This window comes from Schistocerca serialis, chromosome 1 (assembly GCF_023864345.2).
Source record: "Schistocerca serialis cubense isolate TAMUIC-IGC-003099 chromosome 1, iqSchSeri2.2, whole genome shotgun sequence".
In the NCBI taxonomy this organism is placed as follows: domain Eukaryota; kingdom Metazoa; phylum Arthropoda; class Insecta; order Orthoptera; family Acrididae; genus Schistocerca; species Schistocerca serialis.
Genome location: NC_064638.1, coordinates 542,571,573 through 542,598,032, shown reverse-complemented (window position 1 = coordinate 542,598,032; position 26,460 = coordinate 542,571,573). Strand labels below are relative to the sequence as shown.

General features: G+C 46.1%; 1 protein-coding gene across 1 annotated transcript in view; it reads left to right on the top strand.

The window, feature by feature from the left end:
• The window catches only part of LOC126412230 (putative fatty acyl-CoA reductase CG5065), a 125,391-nt gene that overhangs the window by 85,856 nt on the left and 13,075 nt on the right, over positions 1–26,460 (top strand). The window contains exons 6-7 of the mRNA XM_050081761.1: positions 5,802–5,994; positions 25,463–25,690. Of these exons, the coding sequence (XP_049937718.1) occupies positions 5,802–5,994; positions 25,463–25,690 (421 nt within the window). The remainder of the gene's footprint in view (positions 1–5,801; positions 5,995–25,462; positions 25,691–26,460) is intronic.

The window sequence follows — 26,460 nt, the reverse complement described above, 5'->3', positions numbered from 1 at the left end:
GCCTCCCTTTGTGTCAGAAGTCTCCAAAGGTCCTTACTTAGAAGGCCAAGATATAACATTTCTTCATCTTCTATGCCATCTAAAACACCAAAAGTTGCCACCATAGAATGTGTTTATTTTAAATGTGGTCAGTTCAAGATAATTGCACCTGTGTCCTGGTCAGCTTTAACCACGATTAACTCCCTCGTTTCACATCAACCAAGTTTGGTGCAAGCGAATTTTGCATTGGCCAGGGTTACGTGCTGACATGATTGCAGTCCACTTCCAGTCGATGATGATGTAGTTGGGCCAAGAAGTCGTAATCGAAAACACAATGCGACGGAACCAGCTTCTGTTTCCCACGAAACAAAAACAAATATGAACGGCTTTATCCACCCAATAAGAGAACGAGGTGGTAGCCTGGCAGTGAACCAAGGTCGTGATGCTGGAAGTCACTATATGAGTTTCACCCCCACCGCAGTAAGTTTTTTACAAAGTTCGTCGATTTTATGATCGACTGCATTCCTCTAAGAGACTGAACTCAGCGAGAAATAGTGTATGGAACGGCAGACCAGAGACAAAATTTACTTCCTGATGAAGTACCGTATTTTAAACTAGCTGAGAACCAGGTGTTGCTCTGGTGTGTATTTATTTCAATTTTATTGGTCCAACTCTTCCTTCCTCCTCTTTATGTCCATCTCCTCTGTCTCACCTCCCTCCCCCTCCGCCCCCTCCCCCGACTCTCTGGCCATCTCCTCCTGCCCTTCTCTCCGTCCACGTGTTATTCTGGCTCTCTCTATCTTTCACTCTCTCTCTCTCTTCTGTCAACAGGGTACTCTCCCTCTCTCTGCCCTTTTCCTTCTCCCCCTCTATCTTTCTCTCTTCGCCTTCCCTCATCTCTGGAACTGTGTAGTACAATGACATAATTTTTAGGTACATTCAGCAGCATACTATTTATAGATACTGTTGCGAATAGATTTAGTAGTAAAGAAGAAATAAATTTAATCGTCATGAAGTTGCACGTTTTATTGCACGAACAGTGAAAATGTAGTAGCGATAAATTTGTTTCCTTTCCTGTTCTGAGGGGTTTTCAGCGAGAAAAAGTTTCCTAAAGTTTTGAAATTATGTGTAAGGTTTGTTGAAGGCACTAACTGCTCTCGTTCTCATATACTGGATAGCGTACGTAGTAGCTATACACATGCAACAAATAGTGTGGAAATGTGGGTTAAACAGATGGGAGGTTGTATAAGCATTGTATTCTACACTTTGAATCGTATGACGTAAGCATTTTCGCAAATACGGTAAAGTTCAAAAGTGAAAGAGTAAACAGCTCTTCCAAAGAGCAAAATTTTCCCTGATTTCCATATATGGCGCATTGTGAACCATAAAATTTCCGTCGTTTTCTGGGAACATGAAGTCCATGAATGTCTACAAATGGTCTCAAAGTAGCCGAAAATAGCCACTACCATTCACTGATCGGTTCAGCTGGTCCATAGGAAGCAGTCTATTCCACACAAATACAGTCCCCATTATTATGGAGCCACCACCAGCTTGCCAGTGACAGGATTCGTGACTTCGTGGGGGCTGCATCACACTGGAACCCTATCGTTATCTCTCACGAACTGAAATTGGTACTCGTCTGACTAGGCCACGGTTTTACAGTTGGCTAAGGTCCAACCGTCATGGTCACGTGCCCAGGAGAGGCGCTGCAGGTGACATCGTACAGTTAACGAAGGCAGTCGCGTCGATCGTCTGCTGCCATAGCAAAATAACACCAAATTTCGCCGCAGTGACGTGACGAATAAGTTCGTTGCACGTCCGACATTGGTTCAAATGGTTCAAATGGCTCTGAGCACTATGGGACTTAACTACTGTGGTCATGAGTCCCCTAGAACTTAGAACTACTTACACCTAACTAGCCTAAGGACATCACACACATCCATGCCCGAGGCAGGAGTCGAACCTGCGACCGTAGCTCCGACATTGGTCTCTATGGTAATCTCATGCAGTGTTCCTTTTAGCATTAACAACTCTCAGCAAACGCCGCTGCTCTCGGTAGTTAAGTGCAGGCCGTCGGCCACTGCGTTGTCCGGGTGAGAGGTATTGCCTGGAATTTGGTATTCTCGGCACGCTCTTGATACTGTGGATCGCGGAATATTGAAATCCTAGCTGTTTCCGAAACGAAATGTCGCATGTGTCTAGCTCCAACTTCCATCCCGCGTTCAGAGTCTGTTAAATCCCGTCGTGCGACCGTAATCAAGTCGGAAACATTTTCACAGGAATCACCTGAATACAAATGACATCTGCGCCAATGCAGTGCCCTTTTATATTTTGTGTACGCGATGCTACCGTCATCCATTTGTGTCCATATCGTTATCCCGTGTCCTCTGTCACATCAGTATAAATTGAAACGTCACGACTGATGCGAAAATGAACAGCGAAAATTTTGTAAGGGATAAAGTTTTTTCATTTCATCATTGTGTAGGGAGTGCCAGCAAGAAAAAGTTTCGTAAGGGCTTGAAATTATGTACAAAGTTTGATGCAAGGCTCTAAATGAACTGGTTCTCAAATACTAGATAAATACACTCCTGGAAATTGAAATAAGAACACCGTGAATTCATTGTCCCAGGAAGGGGAAACTTTATTGACACATTCCTGGGGTCAGATACATCACATGATCACACTGACAGAACCACAGGCACATAGACACAGGCAACAGAGCATGCACAATGTCGGCACTAGTGTATATCCACCTTTCGCAGCAATGCAGGCTGCTATTCTCCCATGGAGACGATCATAGAGATGCTGGATGTAGTCCTGTGGAACGGCTTGCCATGCCATTTCCACCTGGCGCCTCAGTTGGACCAGCGTTCGTGCTGGACGTGCAGACCGCGTGAGACGACGCTTCATCCAGTCCCAAACATGCTCAATGGAGGACAGATCCGGAGATCTTGCTGGCCAGAGTAGTTGACTTACACCTTCTAGAGCACGTTGGGTGGCACGGGATACATGCGGACGTGCATTGTCCTGTTGGAACAGCAAGTTCCCTTGCCGGTCTAGGAATGGTAGAACGATGGGTTCGATGACGGTTTGGATGTACCGTGCACTATTCAGTGTACCCTCGACGATCACCAGTGGTGTACGGCCAGTGTAGGAGATCGCTCCCCACACCATGATGCCGGGTGTTGGCCCTGTGTGCCTCGGTCGTATGCAGTCCTGATTGTGCCGCTCACCTGCACGGCGCCAAACACGCATACGACCATGATTGGCACCAAGGCAGAAGCGACTCTCATCGCTGAAGACGACACGTCTCCATTCCTCCCTCCATTCACGCCTGTCGCGACACCACTGGAGGCGGGCTGCACGATGTTGGGGCGTGAGCGGAAGACGGCCTAACGGTGTGCGGGACTGTAGCCCAGCTTCATGGAGACGGTTGCGAATGGTCCTCGCCGATTCCCCAGGAGCAACAGTGTCCCTAATTTGCTGGGAAGTGGCGGTGCGGTCCCCTACGGCACTGCGTAGGATCCTACGGTCTTGGCGTGCATCCGTGCGTCGCTGCGGTCCGGTCCCAGGTCGACGGGCACGTGTACCTTCCGCCGACCATTGGCGACAACATCGATGTACTGTGGAGACCTCACGCCCCACGTGTTGAGCAATTCGGCGGTACGTCCACCCGGCCTCCCGCATGCCCACTATACGCCCTCGCTCAAAGTCCGTCAACTGCACATACGGTTCACATCCACGCTGTCGCGGCATGCTACCAGTGTTAAAGACTGCGATGGAGCTCCGTATGCCACGGCAAACTGGCTGACACTGACGGCGGCGGTGCACAAATGCTGCGCAGCTAGCGCCATTCGACGGCCAACACCGCGGTTCCTGGTGTGTCCGCTGTGCCGTGCGTGTGATCATTGCTTGTACAGCCCTCTCGCAGTGTCCGGAGCAAGTATGGTGGGTCTGACACACCGGTGTCAATGTGTTCTTTTTTCCATTTCCAGGAGTGTAAAATCTTTGTATTCTCGCGTCACGGCCCACCTTCCCCTTTTCAGCCTCACCCTTACCTCTTCGGTAGGTAGGTGGTTCTTACATCCACAGTGAAGGTAGATGTTTGCGTGAAGTCGGCCATTGCTTTTGGAGAAGACGTGGAACAACATATGACATACATACATGTTTGTAATATGTACGAATATATAGTTTCTTTTCGTGATCCGATTTTAATGAAATAGAGCCTATACATTGCTCATAGCAAGGATGAAGTTATCAGTGAATACACCATAAGAATGTGTCTAGTAATTCTGGAGATTAGAGTTCAAAAATGGTTCAAATGGCTCTGAGCACTCACTATGAGGCTTAACTTCTGAGGTCATCAGTCCCCTAAAACTTAGAACTGCTTAAACCTAACTAACCTAAGGACATCACACACACCCATGCCCGATGCAGGATTCGAACCTGCGACCGTAGCAGTCGCGCGGTTCCAGACTGAAGCGCCTAGAACCGGTCGGCCACGCCGGCCGGCGGGATTAGTGTGTTCAAAGACAGATACACGACGGTTTTACAGATTTATTATTATATGAGTGCGTATTCTCTGTTCTTACGGAAAAATGCGAATGAAACGATACCATACGGTATTCGCAGCTGTGATACATATTATGCAAATTGAAGTTAGAGGCGGGAGGAAGGATAAAGGGACTATTGATGTCAGCTGCATAGGTACTTTTATGCGCAATCAGCGGCGATGAGTGAAATTGCGAACCGGACTGGGATTCGAACCCGTACCTCCTGCTATCTATGCAGTTGCTTTAATCACTGCCCCACCTGAACTCAGTGTTCATCGCAATCGCAATTATTACACTACGTGGGCTCGCCTCGCGGCCGACCCACATTCTCACCATGCGCCATCTGTCCGCTGTCTGTGTCCATATCCTGCACGCTCGCTACTTTCCGATTCCCGCAGGAGGTCTGATCTAATTATGCCGCGGGCGGGGTAGCCGCGCCGTGTGAGGCGCCTTGCACGGTCCGCGTTGCTCCCCCCGTCGGAGTTTGGAATCCTCCGTTAGGCATATGTGTGTGTGTGTGTGTGTGTGTGTGTGTGTGTGTGTGTTGTCTTTAACGTAAGTTAGTTTGTTAGATTAAGTAGTGCATAAACTTTGGGACGGCTGACCTCAGCAGTTTGGTCCCATAAGATCTAACCACAAATTTCCAAATTTTCCTAATTTTGCATCAGCACTGGAAGTGGTGGGTTCGTTGCCCATCGAGACGAATCAGTTGTATGAACGCGTGATGTCTGTTCCTTCGGAAATGTCCGAAAGAACCGACGCCACACGGATTCTGCAGCTCTGATACATATTACGTAGATCGAGGGTGAAAGGTGATGGAAGGAATGGAAGGGAAGAGGAGGGGGAAGGGAAGAGTGAAGGGGTGGGGAAAGAGGGAAGAACAGTGGATGAGGAAAAGAGAGGGGGAAAGGCCTGCGGGATCTCCCAGTATCGAGCATGGGCGACATGGATAGGGACTGAAGGTAGGTGGCGCTAGGTGGGGGTGCTGGTCGACCGAGAGGCGTGCCGAGATAGTCCGTGCACTTGCGATAAATACTGTGTCCGGGTAGCGCAGAGGTTAACGCATCCTGGGTTCGAGTCGTGGTCGGTCGCACATTTTCACTCATCGCCGCTGATTTCGCTTAAATTTACGATGCAACTGTCATCAATAGACGCTTCTCTTCCCTTTTATTTCCTTTAACCCTCCCACCTCCACCTTCAATTTCCGTAAGCCTATTACTAGACACTGCAAGTGTAAGAGGTGTCACGAGTGCGGCGGTGTGTGCGCAGTTTGCGGGGCCGCGCGCGAGCCGGTGGCGGGCTGGAGCGGCGGCGCGGTGGGCGACGGCAGCAGCGCCGGCGCCTTCCTGGTGGGCGCCGCCCACGGCGTGTTCCGCGTCGCCGCCGCCGACCCCAGGCGCTTCGTCGACTTCGTGCCCTGCGACGTCGTCGCCGCGCTCGCCGTCGCTGCCGCTGCGCACGCGTGAGTCACGGTCACTTAGTTCATTGCTTTCTTCTTCCCCGTATCGTGTGATGTGAAACAATGCGGCAGAAAATATTGCAACATGCTGACCATTAACAAGATTTTGAAGTTCTCTCTCTCTCTCTCTCACACACACACACACACACACACACACACGCGCACACGCACACACACACAATGATTTCTTTTTTTTTTTTCTTTATTGAGTTTCGATTCACCCCGAAGGGGGCGGGCTGGCAGCAGCGTAGGATGCTGCTCTTCAGCCTACGGAATTTGTTTCAAAAACAGGAAGATAATAAATAAAAACAGGCGATAAAATTGGGGCCTTAAATGGTAACATGGCGGAAAAATCGTGGAAATTAAAACATAGAACAATGGGTTAATGATGCTAATAAAATACATATGAAGCAGACAGCTAAAATAAGACAATTAAAAAAAACACGGCGACGGTCTGGTTTCTGTTCGCAAGAGGCATAAAATTCACACCCAGCGACAGCATAATTTCTGTTCGCAACACTTTGGAAAGACACTGAACATTCACTTGAACACTGCACTAAAAAGTTGGCAAATACGGCATACCACAGCCGAAGGCAGGTCGGGGGAAGCTGGACAGATGTTGGGAAAATAAAAAGGGGGCAAGGAGAGCAAAAACGAACGGGGGGGAGGGGGGAAAGGAGCCGATGGATTATGAGGACCCATAAGATGGGGGGAGGGGTGCTGGGCAGAAGCAACAGGGAGTTGTGAGTGGCAGAGGAGGGGAATGCAAAAGGACTTTGGGGGGGGGGGGGGGGAGAAGGAAGGTTGGGAGAGGTTTGGCGGGGAGAAAACAAGATGGAAGGGAGGGAAGAGGGAGCCCAGGGAAAGGACAGAGGAAAGGAGGAGGGGTGAGGATCAGAGTTCATAGGAGGGATAAATGGAGGGAGAGAGGGCATCATCCGGGAGTGGGAGTTGATGGAAGCCAACTTGGGAAAGGAGATGAAAGGTGTAGAGAGGGAGGGTAGGGGGGGTCGCAACAGTGAAGGTGTGGCAGGGGTGGGGACGGGAGACGAGAGGAGCAACCAGGGGGTGAGGGGGAGCAATGCGGCGGGAGGTGTAGAGTATGCGGATATGTTCGAGGAATAGGAGCAGATGGGGGAAAGGAATGAGGTCATAGAGGATCCGTGTGGGGGATGGGAGGCATATACAGAAGGCGAGGCGGAGTGCATGGTGCTCGAGGATCTAGAGAGAATTACAGAATTTGGGGGGAGAGGGGGAGATATCCAGGCGTGACTGGCATAACAGAGAATGGGACGGATTAAGGATTTGTTGGTGTGGAGGATGTTAGAGGGGTGCAACCGCCATGTCTGGCCAGAGAGGAGTTTGAGGAGTCGAAGGCAGTTGTGGGCTCTGGATTGGATTGACTAGAGATGAGGGATCCAGGTGAGCTGACGGTCAATGGTGAGGCCAAGGTAGGTGTGGGTGGGGGAGAGGCAGGCAGGATGGGTGCAGACGGTAAGGGAGAAATCCAGGAGCTGGAAGGAGCGAGTGGTATGACCTATGATGATTGCCTGGGTCTTGGAAGGATTGATTTTCAGGAGCCACTGGTTACACCATGTTGCCAAAAGTTCAAGGTGATTCTGGAGAAGGCGTTGGGACCGTTGGAAGGTAGGAGCGAGGGCAGGGAATGCGGTGTTATCGGCATACTGAAAGAGGTGTACTAGAGGGGAGGGGGGGGAGGGGTTGGGGCATATCTGCCGTGTACAGGAGGTAGAGGAGAGGGGAGAGGACAGAGGGGTAGAAGGTGTGGGAATTGGCATTATGGATGGTAACATAGGAGGGGCGGCGGGAGAGGAAGGAGGCTATCAGACGGATGCACTTGACAGACAATGATGTCAGTTGCAGTGTCTTCATATTCTTTACGTCTCTAGCTGGATGGTCAAAGATTTTCTCAACTAAGTACCTCACACCTTTCTTCTGTGCCACACTAAGGCTAAATGGTGAATATTGTAAATCACTAGTCCTTGTAACATTATAACAGTATATGAGGGGCGTTCAATACGGAATGCAACAAATTTTTTCTCTAGCACTTTGGGTTGAAAACATGCAGAATTTGCTGAGGGACATCCTGGAATATTCCCGTTTCAGCCCTTGTAGTCTCATGAATTTCAGATAGGTGGCGGCGCTATAAGTCGTCTTGAAAGTGGCATCTGTTACGGAGAAGCGTTCCAAGCAGACAGCTGTTTATCGGTGGAAAACGAGAGCATCACCGATATTCATAGGCGCTTCCAGAATGTTTACGCAGACCCGGCAGTGAACAGAATCACAGTGAATCGTTGGAGGAGCCGTCGGTCATCATCGTAACAAGATCGATCTAACCTGCCCGATCTACCACTTGCCTTGCAGCCGCACACAGCTGTGACTCCTGCAGTGCTGCAACTCGCGGACACCGCCAATCCGAGTTGGTCGACGGATCGCAATCAAACTGCTCGCTCCTCAGCTGAACGTCTCTGTTCGTAGCGCTGACACAGTCGTCCACCACTTCGGGCACTCAGACGTGTGTGCCCGCTGGGTTTCTCATCGCCTTACAGAAGACGATAAAGAGCAACGAAGGAGCATCTGTCCGGAGGCTGATCGTTACAATTATTTTCTCAGGGGACGAACCATAGGTTCATCACTTCGAACGGCAGTCCATGCAGTGGCGCTACACCACCTTTCTTTCCTTCGAAGAGAAAGTGCAAACCCACACCCTCAGCCAGTTAACCCACGGTGACGGTCTTGTGGGACTGTGAACGGGTTACTGTTTGTCCCCCTCACGGTTCAACGAGCAACTCTGAAGCGTGTTGTCCTACCCTCAGGAAATTGAAGAAACGACTTTACCGTGTTCATCGCCACAAAAATGCAGATCTCCTTCTCCATGACAACGCAAGTCCTCATACAAGTCTGCGCACCTGAAAGGTGTTCACAAAACTTCATTGGACTATTCACCATGTTGGTTTGCAGCTCCTTGGGTTGGCCGTGTTTACAGTTAAAATTGTTGGATGTGAGGTGCGCCAGGAATACCATATAAAAGACAACACACACAGATTAAAGGCAACACACACAGCTAAGAAGCGCACAGAAAACACACACACACTCACACACACAAAGATAAAATGCAAACTATTTCAAATTTGGCGCCGAACTCTATGGTGAACAAGTGAGCACTGACTGGGCTGGGACACACAACAAACCACAATCACACTGTCATTTGGTGAAGTGAAATGTGTTTGACTAAGTTATTTGTGGAAAATACTTGTTATAGTTACGTGTGCATCACAACACCTCAGCATGATGCGGAGAGTGGAAGTGCTTGCCACACGAAAACGTAAGTAAAAACGAATGTAGGCGCGAAAACATCGCGACAAACTAAATTACATCCTAGAAGATAGGTTAACTCCCAGCAAAAAACTTTCTCATCAACATCGTTTGGTTGCAGATGACAAGCCACCTGTAGTAACTGACACACACGTGATCCAGAAAATTCATGCACACCAAATGTAAAGGTATTTACAAAAAGAAACGATCTGATGTTTGGACTAAAGATGCACATAATTTTATAGTCATTTAACAAAAATGTTCACATTGCAGAATAAATAAAAACGAAAACCCACTGATGATAGCACAGTGGTGCCGAAACATGTTTGGGTACTGAGAAAAAACGATGTTTTGCATAACTGATGGGCCTCACATCCAACAACTTCATTGGACTGTTCTTCCCCATCCACGCTACAGCCGGGATCTCGCACCTGCCGACTTCCAACTGTGTGGCCCAGTGGAGGATGCAGTACGTGGATGATGGGGAGGCTGTTGATACAGCAAGACGTTGGCTCCGGCGCCGACCAGTGGAGTCGTACCGTGCGTGCACACGGCTCCTCCCGGTAAGCTGGAGTAAAGCCGTAGCACTGGACGAAGACTACGTTGAAAAGTAAGGTTTTGCAGCCAAAAGAGTGGGGAATAATATGGTGTATTGTAATCCTGAATAAAACCAACCTGGTTTCCGAAAAAAAGGGTTGCATTACTTAATGCACGCCCCTCGTATTTATGAGTGTTATTGTAGTCTTCAAACTATCATTATCGACATCAAACTTCATAAGGAAGTAAATGAGCTGTGAAGCTGTTGCCAGTGCGCCTAACTGATTAAAGAGGAGTCTGCAAGAGATTCTAGATTTAGACATCTGTATGGTGCGAAAATTTTCTTAAATCTAAACATTAGAAGTGTGACGTAATCCACATAATTGCCAAAAGGAATCCATTACATTTCGGTTACAGGATACACCACTGAAATTTAAAGGCAGCAAATTCATTTAAATACCATGTTATTACAATTAGGAACAGCTTAAATTCGAACAACCACACGGAAAAATTTGTGGGCAAGGTCAAACCTAAGACTGCGTTTTATTGGTAGAACACATCGAAGATGCAACAGATCTACTAAAAAAGACTGCCTACACTACACTTCTTCGTCCTCTTCTGGAGCACTGCTGTGTGATATGATATCATTACCAGATTGGACTGACGGAGGACATCGAAAAATTCCAAAGAAGGCTACCTCATTGTGTATTATCGGGAAATCCGTCCGCCCCGACAGCTGAGTGGTCAGCACGACGAATTGCTGTCCTACGGGCCCGGGTTCGATTCCCGGCTGGGTCGGGGATTTTCTCCGCTCAGGGAATGAGTGTTGTGTTGTCTTCATGATCATTTCATCCCCATCCGGCGCGCTGGTCGCCCAATGTGGCGTCGAATGTAATAGGGCCTGCACCAAGACGGCCGGACCTACCCGGCAAGGGGCCTCCCGCCAATGACGCCAAATGCTCATTTCCATTTCATCGGGAAATATGGGGACATGCGCAAGTTGTGTGTCATTAAAACAAAGACTTCTTTGTTGCAGCGAGATCTTTTCACTAAATTTCAACCATCAGCTTTCTGCTCCAAATGTGAAAGTACTTTGTTGACGCCCAACTACACAGGGAGAACCGATCATCTTAATAAAATAAGAAAAAAATAAGAGCTCGAACAGAAATATTTGTTTGTTTTCTCCCGCGCGCTGTTCGTGAGTGGAAAGGTGCAGCAATAGACTGGAGGTGGCTGGAAGAGCCCTCTGCGGGGTACTTATTGTGAATTGCAGAGCTGTCTCTAGATGTATAGTGCACACGTCATATCATCCTTATTACACGGTTCTGTGTAACTAAGCTTTTTCCTCAACCACTAGTTATCCCAGAATATGATGCTAACACACATTAGTCAATGAAGATACATAAAGTAACTCAACGTTTTGACATTCTGAACTCCAAAATCTGATATTATATGTAACGAAAAACTGTCAGAGCTTAGACATTTAATGTCTGTAACATGTGAATTCCAATAGACGTTTCTATCAGAATAAATACTTGTAGTTTCTCCTTTCCTGTTGATCATAATTCTTTAATCAACAGCAAAGAGAACTATTTTTTTACTCTTGGATGTATGGTGGAAGACTATTTATATGGAACTAGAGCGGACCCATATCAGTCTGTGATACCCCCGGGCTGGTATTTCTCAATTCTGAGCCGCGCGGGGTAGCCATGCGGTCTGAGGCGCCTAGTCACGGTTAGCGCGGCTTCCCCCGTCGGAGATTCGGGTCCTCCCTCGGGGATGGGTGTGTGTGTTGTCCTTAGCGTAAGTTAGTTTAAGTTAGTTTCATTAGTGTGTAAGCCTAGGTACCGATGACCTCAGTAGTTTGGTCCCATGGAACCTTGCCACAAATTAATTCTCAATTCCGAAGATGCTGTTTGACTGTTTGCACACGCTGACGTTCTTAATGCGACTCTCTGCACGCTTTTAGTTGTAAAGGGTGCAAACCTACTACCAGCAATATAATATACCATAATACAAAGGCTTGGGATAATATATATTTGAATTTTGTGCCAGATGACCAACACTCACAGCAGTTTTCTATGTAGGTTATTCCGATACTAATGCCTCCCTTCTATTTTGTGTTGACCTGAGTGTGCGAGCCACAAAACTTAATCCTTTACAAACATGCGAAATTCGCAGTGCTCCTGTGAAGACGTTCAGATTGATTTGTGCTGTAAGGAATGTCCTCTAGTACTTCAAAAATGGTTCAAATGGCTCTGAACTCTATGGGACTCAATTGCTGTGGTCATAAGTCCCCTAGTACTTAGAACTACGTAAACCTAACTAACCTAAGGACATCACACACATCCATGCCCGAGGCAGGATTCGAACCTGCGACCGTAGCGGTCGTGCGGTTCCAGACTGTAGCGCCTTTAACCGCTCGGCCACTCCGGCCGGCTCCCTCTAGTACTGAAGTCGGCTCTATTGAGATTGCATCTGGAATGAAGGACACGTATTTGATCGTGTACGTCTTCCTGCAGTTAGTGTTTGTTGTGTCCTCGCCAACGGACGCAACCGGAGCTGATGCACTGAGAGGATCACCCACTATGAAGTTCGCAGCGAACCACAAGGCGCGGCCCAGTCGGCAACCTCCGCGCCGCCGCCAATCAGATCCGCGTTGTGATAAGCGGCGGCTTCAGGCAGCAGCGGATGCTCCAAGTCAAGCGTTGGCGTACGGCACTCCTAGTACGCAGTTCCAAGATCATAGTTCGTAGTAGAGATCAGCGTGCGAGATGTCCTTCGCATAGGAACAATTGTTTACTGCAGTGATTGACAGTGTGGCGCTCATAATGAACAGAGTTTTGTTAACATTGTATTCAGATAGGTCACTGCTAGTTGTATCTGTCTGCAAGCAAGTACAACGAGTTTCTGTATAACTGAAGTATCGCAACGCAATGAAAAGTATATTTGTGTGTCACTAATTTGTTTGCACTGTCACAGTTCCTCCGTTCAGCTCCTAGCGCCTAAACGTGATACGTGTGCAAGCCGTTCCACCCAGACGACACGTACACAACAGTCTTAGAACTCGGAATTCCTACTAAACCGTTTAACCTAGTTTCCGAGAAACAACTGCTGTTCCCATTAGTCTTATTTTTTGTGTTGAAGTATTATGATAACCAAGCTCAACAACAATAAAGCCACTACACAAAATTCCTTTATATTTAATAGAAAGTAAAAATTATTTACTCATCCTTGTATACCACAGTTAAGAACATTGATTTTCAGTTTGACGATAGAGCTTAATCAATAAAAAATAAATGAAGTTTACAAAAAGCTCAGAAGAAAAATGTATTCTGAGGCGGCGTGAAACAATGATGGTTAAATTAGAGTGGATGAGATATCGGTTTTTCAGCCAACTCAGGACTCTACCACATAGACGAACGGGAAAGGTTCTGATGAGCAGTGTGGCAGCGTCTTACACATGGCTGCGTCGTAATACTTACTCGAACTGGATAGAGAATACCCACTCTGCTTTATAGCATTGTGGGAATGTCTAGTGCGAAGATCATTCGGAAACTAAGGCCTCCTATTTTTTGTGTGGCTTTTATGTGTCAGAATCAGACTGTTTGTTGATAATAATTTATGACCTTCCCGCTAAAAATGAAAAATGCCTTATGGCACCAAGACCTGGCTCAAGTCTTTGAGCTGGACGCCACTTCAGCGACTTGCGTGTCCTTAAAACCAACGGTACCCGGTATTCCCAGAACGGTCAACATCCAAGTGCTACCAGGTCCAACGTTGCTTAATCTCGGCGATCGGACAGAGATCAGTGTTACCAACGTGGCAAGGCCGTTGGCATCTTCCTGTTAAAGCTCCTGTGCTGCGACAAATAGCAGCTGTACCAGGGGACCGTTCCAAAAAGGCGTCCCACATCGAGATACGTACAAAACAGAGGTGTGTCCATTGATTTCCTCACCGCTGAAAAAAATTGTACCAATTGAAACCCACTGGCGCTTGCAAGAAGAAGACGAAGACGATACAGTAGACGTGAGTAACGTAAGGCGTACTGCGTTTCAGCAGTGATGAAAGAGATTTACAGAAGCCACGCTGAAGTCAATCCTTTTTAACTGTCATCCCTCAAAACGAATTGCATTTCGATCGACTCATCCGTGATAATCGGCGGATTATTAATACGGAATTGTATGTACAGCTGAATGTTGGTTGTAACGCGTGAGACGAGTTACTGAACAATAAATTCCAGTAGTTTAAAAGAAAGAATCCATTTCATGCTGCACATTAATGTTTGTCTTTTTTGTACAGAGGTATCTTCAACTGGTGCCCTGAAATATTACGCGAATTTTTCCCTTTGCACATACAGGTATGGAAATGCCGTGTGTCTAGGGCCTCCCGTCGGGTAGACCGTTCGCCTGGTGCAAGTCTTTCGAGTTGACGTCACTTCGGTGACTTGTGTGTCAATGAGGATGAAATGATGATGATAAGGACAACACGACACCCAGTCCCTGAGCGGAAAAAAATCTCCGACCCTGCCAGGAATAGAATCCGGGCCGTTAGGTATGACATTCCGTCGCACTGACCACTCACCTATCAGGGGCGGACGCATAGAAGTTATAGATTTAAAACAGTTCATGGAAGTTACTGTAGTAAAACTGAAAGATGCTTACAGATCAGCGTCTAGTTCATTATTTGCAATCCATACTACTTCCTGTCATCTGGAAAACCCACACATACATTAACGACCATTTTCAAAAGAGAAGGCCTAAACATATGATTCGAAACAGACAATTCAGTCGTAAAGTAGATACCGAAAACAACAAAAGACATAAAAACATTCTGGAAACAAAAGACATAGACATGTACCAAAAGGCAGGATTGTACCTACAACAATGCAACACACGTGATGGAAGGTAAGTAGGAACATTTGACACCCGGTGCAAACAGCGTATCAGAGCATTGGTTCAAATGGTTCTGAGCACTATGGGTCTTAAAATCAGAGGTCATCAATCCCCTAGAACTTAGAACCACTTAAACCTAACTAACCTAAGGACATCACACACAGGCAGGATTCGAACATGCGACCGTAGCAGCAGCGTGGTTCCGGACTGAAGCGCCTAGAACCGCTCGGCCACAGCGGCCGACATCAGAGCATTGGTACATGAGACAAAGCAGTCAGCTTTTGCAGAATATTTAAGAGAAAAAATAACAAGCCTACTGCAACAGAGAAAGACATGAAAATAGAATAAAAATTGAAAAAGACCTCCTAACCTTACAAGAAAATTATCGCATGTACAAAATGAAGGCTGAGACTAATAAGTAACTACTAATCGCTCATTGTTTACACTAATTTATTATATAATAGAAATCTCAATAGATGATCAGAAATCCTATTCCTCTCTTACGTATACAAATTAAAATAAATAAGTAAACAAAATAAAATTTAATTAATGTAGAAAACATAAAAATAAATTAAAATGAAAAACTAGAGTGCACGCTAATGTACGTGCACGTACACAAACAGAACCTACATCAACACAGTCAAACAAACATAAAAAGAATTATAGTCTAGTCGCAGAAAGTAGCAGTTACAGTGCAGTGTTTCGAAAATAGTGACCACAAGAGAAACAATAAGATTTCAACCAAATAATGAGGCAGACGCTGATCAATAAGTACCTTTCCATGTTGTCCCATGTCCCACAAATGTTGCGAAAAACTTTGAGGGCCTGTAGAGGGTTTTCAGGAACAAATCGAGAATGGGAACCCGCGTCCAGAAACGTCATCCAACGACGGTACAGAGCATCGGTGCTACAGCCCCTTCGGCAGCAAACAAGGCGCTGTACGTTGACGGACCGTAGACGGAACGTCTGGCAGTGTTGTTTGTTGTTAAGTGATTGCAACATATTGCCACGATTGTCAGTGCAAAAGATGGCGCTAGCTGTTGCGTAGAAAGGCTTTGTCTCATGTGAATGCGATGGTCTGTTGCCTCGATGGATGGTACCTTCAGACATGAGTATCCATCCGCAGCTCATTTTTCTCCTGGAATCCTCTACAACCTCCAGTGTTTTTCGGCACCGTATACTGGAGAAAAGTAAATTGCAGATGGAAATCCGTGTCCTGAATTGTCGTCCACCAAGGCAACACAGCATCGCATTTGTAGCGGACTAGGCCTTTCTACGCAGCAGTTAGCTCCATCTAGCCGGCCGCTGTGGCCGAGCGGCTCTAGGCGCTTCAGTTCGCAACCGCACTGCTGCTACGGTCGCAGGTTCGAATCCTGCCTCGGGCATGGATGTGTGTTATGTCCTTAGGTTAGTGAGGTTTAAGTAGTTCTGAGTCTAGGGGACGGATGACATCAGATGTTAAGTCCCATAGTGCTTAGAGCCATTTGAACCATAGCTCCACCTTCTGCGCTAGCGATCGTGGCAGTCAGTCGCGATCACTGAATAACAGACAACACTGCGAAACGTTCCGCCTACTGCGCGTCAGTGTAAAGAGGGCGCCTCTAACTTGGACGCTCTGGACCGCAATTGTATGATGCATCCGTACACAGGTTACTGTCCTCGATTTGTTCCTCAAGACACCCTCTGCAACACCTCGAAATTTGTTGCTTGAGGCTTTCCCGACGGACATGTTGTATATATGGTTCTCGGGCGAGACGTCGGATGTCATAGTGCAAACTCCACAATATTCACAAGGATAATGTGCCACTGCGGCCTATTGTGAGTAATATCGGGGCACCAACGTATAATCTCGCGAAACATCTGGCAGCGCAATTGAGCCCGTTAGTAGGAAAGTGTGAGCATCATATCCGTAACTCACAAGACTTTATTCGTCGGCTCAAGAACTTACGACTCGCACCATCAGATATACTCGTGAGTTTTGACGTAGTCTCACTTTTTACTCGAGTACCATTGCAGGAATCGTTGTTGCTCATTAGCGAGAAGCTGGATGGGGAACTTTTAGACTTATTCCAACATGTGCTCACCTCGACATACTTTTTATTTAATGGACAATACTTTGAACAGACTGACGGCGTCGCAATGGGTAGTCCCCTGTGGCTAATCTTTTTATGGAAGACTTCGAGGAGAGAGCACTCCAGACGTCGGATTTGAAACCTACGTGTTTTTGGCGATATGTAGACGACACCTTTGTTATCTGGCCTCACGGCATTGCGTCACTGAATGTTTTTCTTGAGCATCTTAACTCGCTTCATCCCAACATCAAGTTCACGATGGAGATGGAGAAAAACGGCGAACTTCCATTCCTGGACGTGTTGGTACGGAGAAAAGAAGATGGCACGTTAGGTCACTCAGTGTACCGTAAACCAACACACACGGACTTATACTTACAGGCCACCAGCTGTCACCATCCTTCGCAACGAAGTGGCGTACTGAGGACGTTGGTCCACAGAGCACGAGCCATATCAGACTCAGACAGCTTATCCAATGAGCTACTCCATCTGCGCACCGTTTTCCAACAAAATGGATATTCCGAACGGGAGATTCGCCGTGCCTTACAACCGAAGCGGGTTACCCAACGTGAGGAAGTGGAAGAAGGCGAAGAACAAAGGGGAATGGTCATCTTGCCATACATCGGCGGTGTCTCTTCAAAAATAGGAAGATTATTGAAGAGGCATAAAGTTAAATGTGTTTTTCGTCCGCCGGCAAAACTCAGAGCTCTCTTGGGCTCATCTAAGGACAGCCTTGGCCTAAGAAAACCCGGTGTTTACGAGATTCCTTGTAGCTGCGGCATGTCGTACATCGGACAAACTTGTCGCACTGTAGAAGAGAGATGCACTGAACACCGACGCTACACTCGTCTGGAGCAACCAGAAAAGCCTGCAGTGGCCGAGCATTGTCTCAGTACAGGCCATTCTATGAATTATCAACATACAAAAATCCTCGCATCGACGAGTTCGTACTGGGACAGTGTTATTAAGGAAGCAGTGGAAATACGTAACTCGACGAATCTTGTAAACAGAGACACGGGCTTTCAGCTTAGTACAGCTTGGGATCCAGCACTGGCCATATTGAAGTCGCTTCGAGCAGAGAGGAATACTATTGGTCATGAGACTGACGACGATTCGCCAGCAACATAAATATTCTGTTGACAACGCGAGAATAATCAAGGCGCCTACATGGACGCACAGTCTTGCTTGCGGCTTCCGTCAGAGGTCGCTGGGGCGGCCGATGGCAGCGCAGAGTAACAGCGGCAGCCTCCGCGCTTGCGGCCTCCGACAGAGGTCGCTGGGGTGGCCGATGGCAGCGCAGAGCAGCGGCGGCAGCCTCCGCGCGTGCGCCGAAGTATTTGGTTCTTCATCCTGTTGGTGGCATTACTGTCCTTCCAGCTACTAGCTGATATCGTCGCTATTGGCCATCGAATTTGGCGCCTCCACGCATGCGCACTTCCTGTCTAAAACTGGCATAAATAGGGGGCCCTGGTCCTGCCTTAGCAGTGTGTTCGTCGCACCTAAAGATGTCGGCCAGTTGCGCTGACGAAATATTGTGGAGTTTGCACTATGACATCCGACGTCTCGCCCGAGAACCATATATACACCTCGAAATTTGTCGGAGCATTTCTGGAACACCTTTTATAGCTTCTGTGAAAATGGCCATCACAAGAAACTTATTGTTTATCACAAAGTATATGTGACGCATTCATCATGTTAAACAAAACTATTTAATAGAAATTTTTCAGGACCTGTTGGACCAATACGAGACAGATCGACAGTTTTCATAACACCACGTCATGTGAGACTTTGTATCAGCACTATAAGCTGGAATCCTAAACATAGCCCAAGGAATGGCGATATGGGAATTCTCTAACGAAGAAATTCAACACACAGCGACCTGCCGGAAAATTGATGTGCTTAGTCTTCAAGGATAGGCAGGATAGTTGTACTGGAGTCTAAAGCAACTGTCAATCCAGAAGCTACAAGATGACAGACTAGGCTTAAAGCCCAAATTTATAGTGCCGCGCCAGAGACGAAGACAAGCTATCGCTTGCAACACAATAACGGTAGTACAACAGTTTTGCGACCATTGTCAAGCCTTGCTGAAATGTCTTACCACTAAAACTGTACGGTCTTGAGTTAGCGCCTTCACAGTAATATGTCTTTCGACCTGTGAATACCTCAGATAGCGTCGTCGAAGCCCTAAGACAGTGGCTAACCTAAGGTGGTTGTTTTTTACAGAGAATGATAGGCAAGTTCTTGTTCATCGTTGGTAAAAGCATATAATGAACGTTGTGACTGTGGAAAAATAACAGTACGTATCTGAAATCTTCCTCAATGTAACTGTGCAGCCCATCTCCGAGTCATTAATGTTTTGAGCCAACATTTACCTGGAAACAACCAAATCAATCCTCAACCCCTCAGACATACACTGATGAGCCAAAACATTATGACAGCCTGCTTTATAGCGCACTGGTCCGCCTATAGAACGCATCACATCAGCGATTGTGTGTGACATAGATTAGACAAGTCCTTCGGAGGTTTCCCATGCATGTGGCACTGGATATTTACATACAGACCACATAATTCCCCTAAATTACGGTCCTGTTGTTAATGGGAGCGGAGCTAGCGCCTGATAGCATCATGGACGTGTCGAGGATGCTATCACTGTATGGAGAAAAAAGACAAACATGAAACGATGTATTGTAAGAAAATGAAACGCCTACAGCCGTCCTTATGATGTTTGTGTAGCTACCAGTTTCGACGCTTCAGTGCGCCATCTTCAGGCCTTAGTTGATGCTGAAGGGATTATCACAATATGGTTATCGCAGTGTGTATATGTGCTGCATCAGTGATGTTGGCCACGGATGCAGAAAATACATGGTTCGTGATAACCCCTTCAGCATCAACTAAGGCCTGAAGATGGTGCACTGAAGCCCCGAAACTTGTAGCTACACAATAAACATCATAAGGACGGCTGGAGGCGTTTTATTTTCTTACAATAGTGAACGCCCTTGGTCTCCAAGACCTCCAGTCAAAAGGATGTACTTACAAAAACTTGAGACGGTGTAGGTGATCCACAGTATTGATCATGTAATCCACAGATAACATGTTGCTTAGATTACCAATGGAGGTCCCAAGAAAACCTAGTGAATTGCCTCCACAGCGTAAATCGCCCTCAAATGGCTGTGTCCAAGGTTCGGTGCATGTTTCGAGCAGCTATTCCCTAGACGAGGTCGTATCTAGTTACGACCCTGGACCTGGTGCCACAAGACGTGTGATTCATCCGACCAGGCAAAACGTTTCCCTTGGTCCACGGTCCAATCTAGGTGATCCTGTATCAATTGCAACCGTTATTGGCAATGTCGTTTGGTGAAAGACGAGCATTATTATATTTATACAAAACGGTTGACTCAGTTTTATGGGTGTATATAATCAGATTCCCTCAAACAAAAAACCACCCCTCAGTCATAGATTTCGTTTACCTTTCACTGCCGCATTTTTACTTCACAGAATTACTTCATTTGAACATTTAATCACATACACAACGCTTAAAATTTTCCTTTTCACTTTTACTCAACATGCTTTAGAATTAAATCTTTACTCGCACCGCCTCTAATGACCTCATTGTGGATGGGAAGTTTAACACTAAGCTACCTTCCCTCCTTTCATTCATTCACTTACTTCTTTGGGCCCAACCATCCACGTTGACCATTCGCCATTGACTCGTCCTCACGAGGCACAAGCGTGTGCAATCTTCCAGGGTTTTCCCTGCTGTTGCCATGTACGACTACTAGAAACCAACTGTCTGCTAGCTAGCCTCTGCATGGAGCTGTGCATGTTTCCTGTGATAGTCGGATGCTATTTTCCCTGTCAGGTTTCCTGCACTGGACAGCCGTGAGTCCTGTTGGGCGTTTGAGGTCATAGCCTGTAGAGCGGAAACTCTGCCAACGCCAGTTAACCCTTGAGACAAAACAGAATATCACGCACCTGCTGGCCAATCTGCAGTCGCTCTCAGAAGGTTTCAATGAAACTATTTGGTGGAAAATTTTGTCAGTTTCACGATGAACTGCATATAATTTCGTTAATGGTCGTAGTCCTTGTGGTATTTCCAGATTGGGTAAACTACTGCAACAATTGCAAAAAGTTTGCAATGAAAAATAGGGGTCGCAATGAATATGTGGTTGGTGCATGTTAGTTCATAAGTTGCTCCATTTGAAAAGTAGCTAACATATTGAATTGTTCTTCAAAACTGGAAGAATCTTGCTGTCTGTCCCCAATACCGAGAAAATGGATTGTATGTAAAGCACTCCGTCCCGAACGTGCGCGCCATCAAAAAAGCCGTAATGAAATATGTGTAACATTTCTAATATCAGATAAACGGTTCGAGATATCGAAACAACGTTCTGCCAAATGATAGTGTGCAAAAAGACAGTATTTAGCACTGTGATTAATATGCGAAATTTCTTCATCTAATGCGATAGTCCAGGAACTACAGATTTTTTCAACAAAATAAAATATTTTTAAGAGCCATTAATAGCTGATGAACGGATAACTGCTGTGGATTTGGAACATTTTAAGTGCAGAAATTATTTTTACACGGAGACGAGGAATTTTTGTAAACTACTGATTTGTCCTTCCCTGACTTACCAGTTCTCTGATACGTGGTTCCAGGGTTCTGTCACAATATCAACAGCATTAGAATGTTAGAGAGATGAATATTTATAAAATAGGCTGAACGTTGATAAAAGAAGCAGATCTTAACATGGAAATAAGAGAACTTACGTATTACCCAGAACTTGTCTTTGATAACACTCCTCTGGAGAAAAGTACTCGTAAAGAGAAAAGAAGCATGGAGAAATAATTGGCTACTTCTCTTGAAATTTCGGCGGAAACCTGCACCCCAGTATATTTTTAGTAATGAATGTTATGCACTGAAACTGAACAAAGGCTTTTATTTCTGTATCGCAGTTATCTAAGAGATACAAAAACAGTTAACAGCTCATAGTATGCGAGCACATAGTATCCCTGAAGAGAGTGAAGAATTGTACTTTTTACCCAAAAACAATTTTTGGTTTGTGAAAATTGTTGATAACCTGTTCACACCCTACTGGTGTAGTTGCTTCAGTAGCAATGGGAAATACTATCGATCACAGTGCTGCCGAAGCGGCGTTACTAAACACAGCCTTCCGAAATGCCTTCACAAAAGAATACGAAGTAGACATTCCAGAATTCGAATCAAGAACAGCTGTCAACATGAGTAACTTAGAAGTAGATATTCTCGGAGTAGTGAAGCAACTTAAATCACTTAATAAAAGCAAGTCTTCCGGTCCAGACTGTATATACCAGTCAGGTACCTTTCAGAGTATGCTCTCCATACACAAAAATCATACACACCGCTCGCTCGACGAAAGATCCGAACCCAGAGACTGGTAAGTTGTACAAATCACACCATTATTCAAGAAAGGCAATAGGAGTAATCCACTTAATTACAGGCCCGTATGATTAACGTCCACATGCAGCAGGATTTTGGAACGTATTATGAATTACCTCGAAGAGAACAGTATATTGGCTCATAGTCAACATGAGTTTAGAAAACATCGCTTTTGTGACACACAAGTAGGTCTTTACTCACACGAAGTACCGAGTGCCGTAGACAAGCGATTTCAAATTGTTTCCGTATTTGTAGATTACCAGAAGGCTTTTAGCAGCGCACCTCACAAGCGGCTTGCAATCAAATTGCTTGCTTATGGAATACCATCTCAGTTACGTGACTGGATCCGTGATTTCCTGTCACAGAGGGGTCACAGTCCGTGGTAATTGACGGAAAGTCAACGAGTAAAACAGAACTGATTTCTGGCGTTCCCCAAGGTAGTGTTATAGGCCCTCTGCTGTTCGTTATCGATATAAATGATGTAGGAGACCATCTGAGCAGCCGTCTTAGGTTGTTTGCAGATGATACTGTCATTTATCGTCTAGTAAAGTCAGCAGAAGATTAAAATAAATTGCAAATCGATTTAGAAAACTGCAAAAAGGAACCCATTAAACTTCAGTTATACGATAAATTATTCAAATCTAAAGTCCGTAAAGTCAGCTAGATCCTAGGAATTACAATTAAGAACAACGTAAATTGGTTAGATAATGTTGTGGGGAAAGAGAACCGAGGACTCTGTTTTATTGACAGAATACTTAGATGCAACAGATGCACCAAAGAGACTGCCTACACTAAACTTTTTTGGAGTGCTGCTACATGATGTGGGATCCTTACCAGATAGGTTTAATGGAGTACATCGAGAAACTTCAAATAAGTGCAGCACGTTTGGTATTAGAGAGAAATATGGGAGAGTGTTACGGACATGAGACAGGATTTGGGGTGGCCACATTAAAACAAAGGCGTTTCTCGTTGCGGCAAAATCTTCTCACGAAATTTCAATTGCCAACATTCTCTTCCAAATTCGAAAATATTTTATTGACGCCGACTTACATAGGGAGAAACAACCTTCATAATAAAATAAGTGAAATCAGAGCACACACAGAAAGATATAGGTACTCATTTCTTTCGCGTACAATTCAGTTGCATAATAGAGAATTATTATGAAGGTGGTTTGATAAATCCCCTGCCAGGCACTTAAGTGTGATGTACAGAGTATCGATGTAGATGTAAATGTCGATGAATAGTGCGCTAGATATGGGTGTTTCGCATATTAGTCATATGACAGAATACTCTCCTTTTTATGTACCATTATTTACCAAAATGCAGTTTTGATGTCTCAAACCATTTGAGATATGAGGAATATTAAGAATCTTTTACTCTTTATTTATCGCTGGTGTGTTTGACTGAGCAGGAGTGCCTTACATAGAATCCGTTTTCTTGAGAGTGGTGATAGATACCGGTGTCCTTCCCCAGGTTCAAAGTCTAATTCAATATGTTAGCCACATTTCGCATACAGCATTCTATGACCTGACATGCACCTAATGCAAATTCACAGTGAACCCTACTTTTCAGTGCAAACTTTCCGAAATTCTTGGAATAGTTCACTTAAGCTCGAAATATTACAAAAACTATGCCCGTTAACAAAATGATAGGCAGATGTCGTGAGAAAGATTACGGGTCAGCCAGCTTGAGTGTCTTGCCTCTAACGCTGTTAAGCAAGCCTGCTACCTTCCGCACCGAATCTTACGCCATATGAGAGCTTGGGAATACCAGGTAGCTGTCTGCCCTCCCTGCAAGAGAACAGTAAAGCGCGCCATCTTGTCGGCTTAAAGCAAACCTTACTCCTTCTGAGATAGGCTTTACTGCATCTCAAGCCCACAACGTCACCACGCAGTAGATTATCTCGGGGTGCCCATGTTGTGGCTTGTCGCTGTGCATTGAGGTGACAGAAGTCCTAGCACCGTGTTGGACCTTCTTGTGCCTAGGACAGTGCAGCAACACGACATGACATTGACTCAACAAGTCGCTGCAGGTCCCCTGCAGAAATTATGAGTCTTACTGCCTCCACAGCAGTCCGTAATTGCGAAAGTGTGTCCGGTGCAGGGTTTTGTACACGAACTGACTTCTTGATTATGTACTGTAAATATTCGATGGGATTCATATTGGTGGATCTGGGTGACCAAATCATTTGTTCAAAATGTCCAGAATAATCTTCAAACAGATCATGAACAGCTGTGGACCCCATAAAAATTCCATCGTTGTTCGGGAACATAAAGTCCATGAATGACCGTAAATGGTCTCCAAGTAGCCGAATATATCTCCAGTCAGTAATTGGTTCAGTTGGCCCAGAGGACCCAGTCCTTTCCACGTGAAGACAGTCCACACCATTAAGGAGCCACTACCAGACTGCACAGTGCCTTGTTAACAATTTGGGTCCATGGCTTCGTGGAGACTGCGCCAGTCAGACCCTACCATGAGCTCTTATTAACTGAAATCGGGAAACATCTGACGGAGACCACGGTTTTTCAGTCGTGTATGGTCCAACCGATATGGTCAAGTGTCTGGAAGAGCTGCTGCAGGCGATAGCATGGTTTTAGGAATGGTATTTGTCGCTCGCCTGCTGCCATAACCCGTTAACACCAAATTTCGCCGCACTGTCCTAACGGATACACACGTCGTATATGTGGCTATTTCACACAATGTTGCTTGTTTGTTATCACAGTCAACTCTATGCAAATGCCGCTGCTCTTGGTCGTTAAGAGAAGGCCATCAGCGACTCTGTTGTCCGTGCAGTGGTAATGGTTGAAATTTTGTATTTTCGGCGCAATTCTAGCATTGTAGACCCCAGAATAATGAATTACGTAACGATTCCCGAAACAGAATGTCGCCCGTGTCTAGTTCCAATTACTATTTCGCGTTCAAAATCTGTTAATTTCCATTGTGCAGGCATGCCGGAAATTTTTTCACGTGAACCACCTGAATTCAAATTACAGCTGTACCAATGCACTGTCCTTTTATACCTCGTGTTCGCGATACTACTATCATCTGTGCATATCACTATCCCATGACTTTTTTCAGCTCAGTGTATTGCTGAAAAGGGCCGCGGAGTTTATCAGAGCTGTGAGCCACCCAAGACCCTAACCCGGCCCTGCCCTGCAGCACAGCTGTTGGAGAAACGCGCTCAGGGACTGACCTCGGCCGCGGTGTTTTGCCGGCAGGGAGGAGGGCGTGCAGGTGTACCACGCGACGTCGGGCGACCGGCGGCCGCTGCGCTGGGGCGAGTACGCGGCGCTGGTGCAGCGCGCCTGCAGGAGGGCGCCCAGCCGCCGGCTGGCGGCGCCGCCCACCACCTACTGCCGCGCCTGGCCGCCCACCGCCGCCCTCACCTTCCTCGTCACGCACCTGCTGCCCGCGCTGCTCCTGAACGCCCTGCGCTGCGACCGGGGGTAAGCTACACCACTCATACCGCCCGTGGTTACCAGAATACCCGCTAGATGTCACCACAGAACAAATTATGCGAAGTGCAAAGCTAAAACAGAACTGCACTAGCGCTCGTAGCGGGCTGGCAGTGGACTTAGAGTATGGGAAAATATGGCGCGAAAATACGTATTCTTGCTTTGCGAAATACCTGTATTAGATGATAATATTTTTTTATGTATGGGTGGGCCTCGTAGTCTTGTGGTCAAGTGTATACTTGAAAACGTTTATGTGATCTTGCAAGGAAATATTCTACCCTTCGAGAAATCTCAATCAAACAAAAAGATTAACTTCCCTTAGCTGGGGAACAGTCATGTAAAATTTTGTAAATGACATCGTAAATTTCAACATATTCTTTTGGGTTTTTCACATATACTTTACAAAGTTCAAATTTTCTTGCCATACATCACGAAGACAAACAACGCAGAATGCACACTCCATAAATTGCAGATACACAGTTACTTAAAATAAACCTACTCCTAATCGATATAAGTGTTACAAGTCCTATAACGTTAGGTAGCCGTACGGTAAACAGTTTTCCGTTAACGCTGGCTCAACTAGCGAAAGTTTAATTACAGCCACCCTGATGATGATGATGATGATGACGATGATGTTTGGTTTGTGGGGCGCTCAACTGCGCGGTTATCAGCGCCCATACAAATTCCCAGTCTTTACACAGTCCAATCTCGCCACTTTGACGGTTGATGAAATGATTAGGACAACACGTAAACCCAGTTCC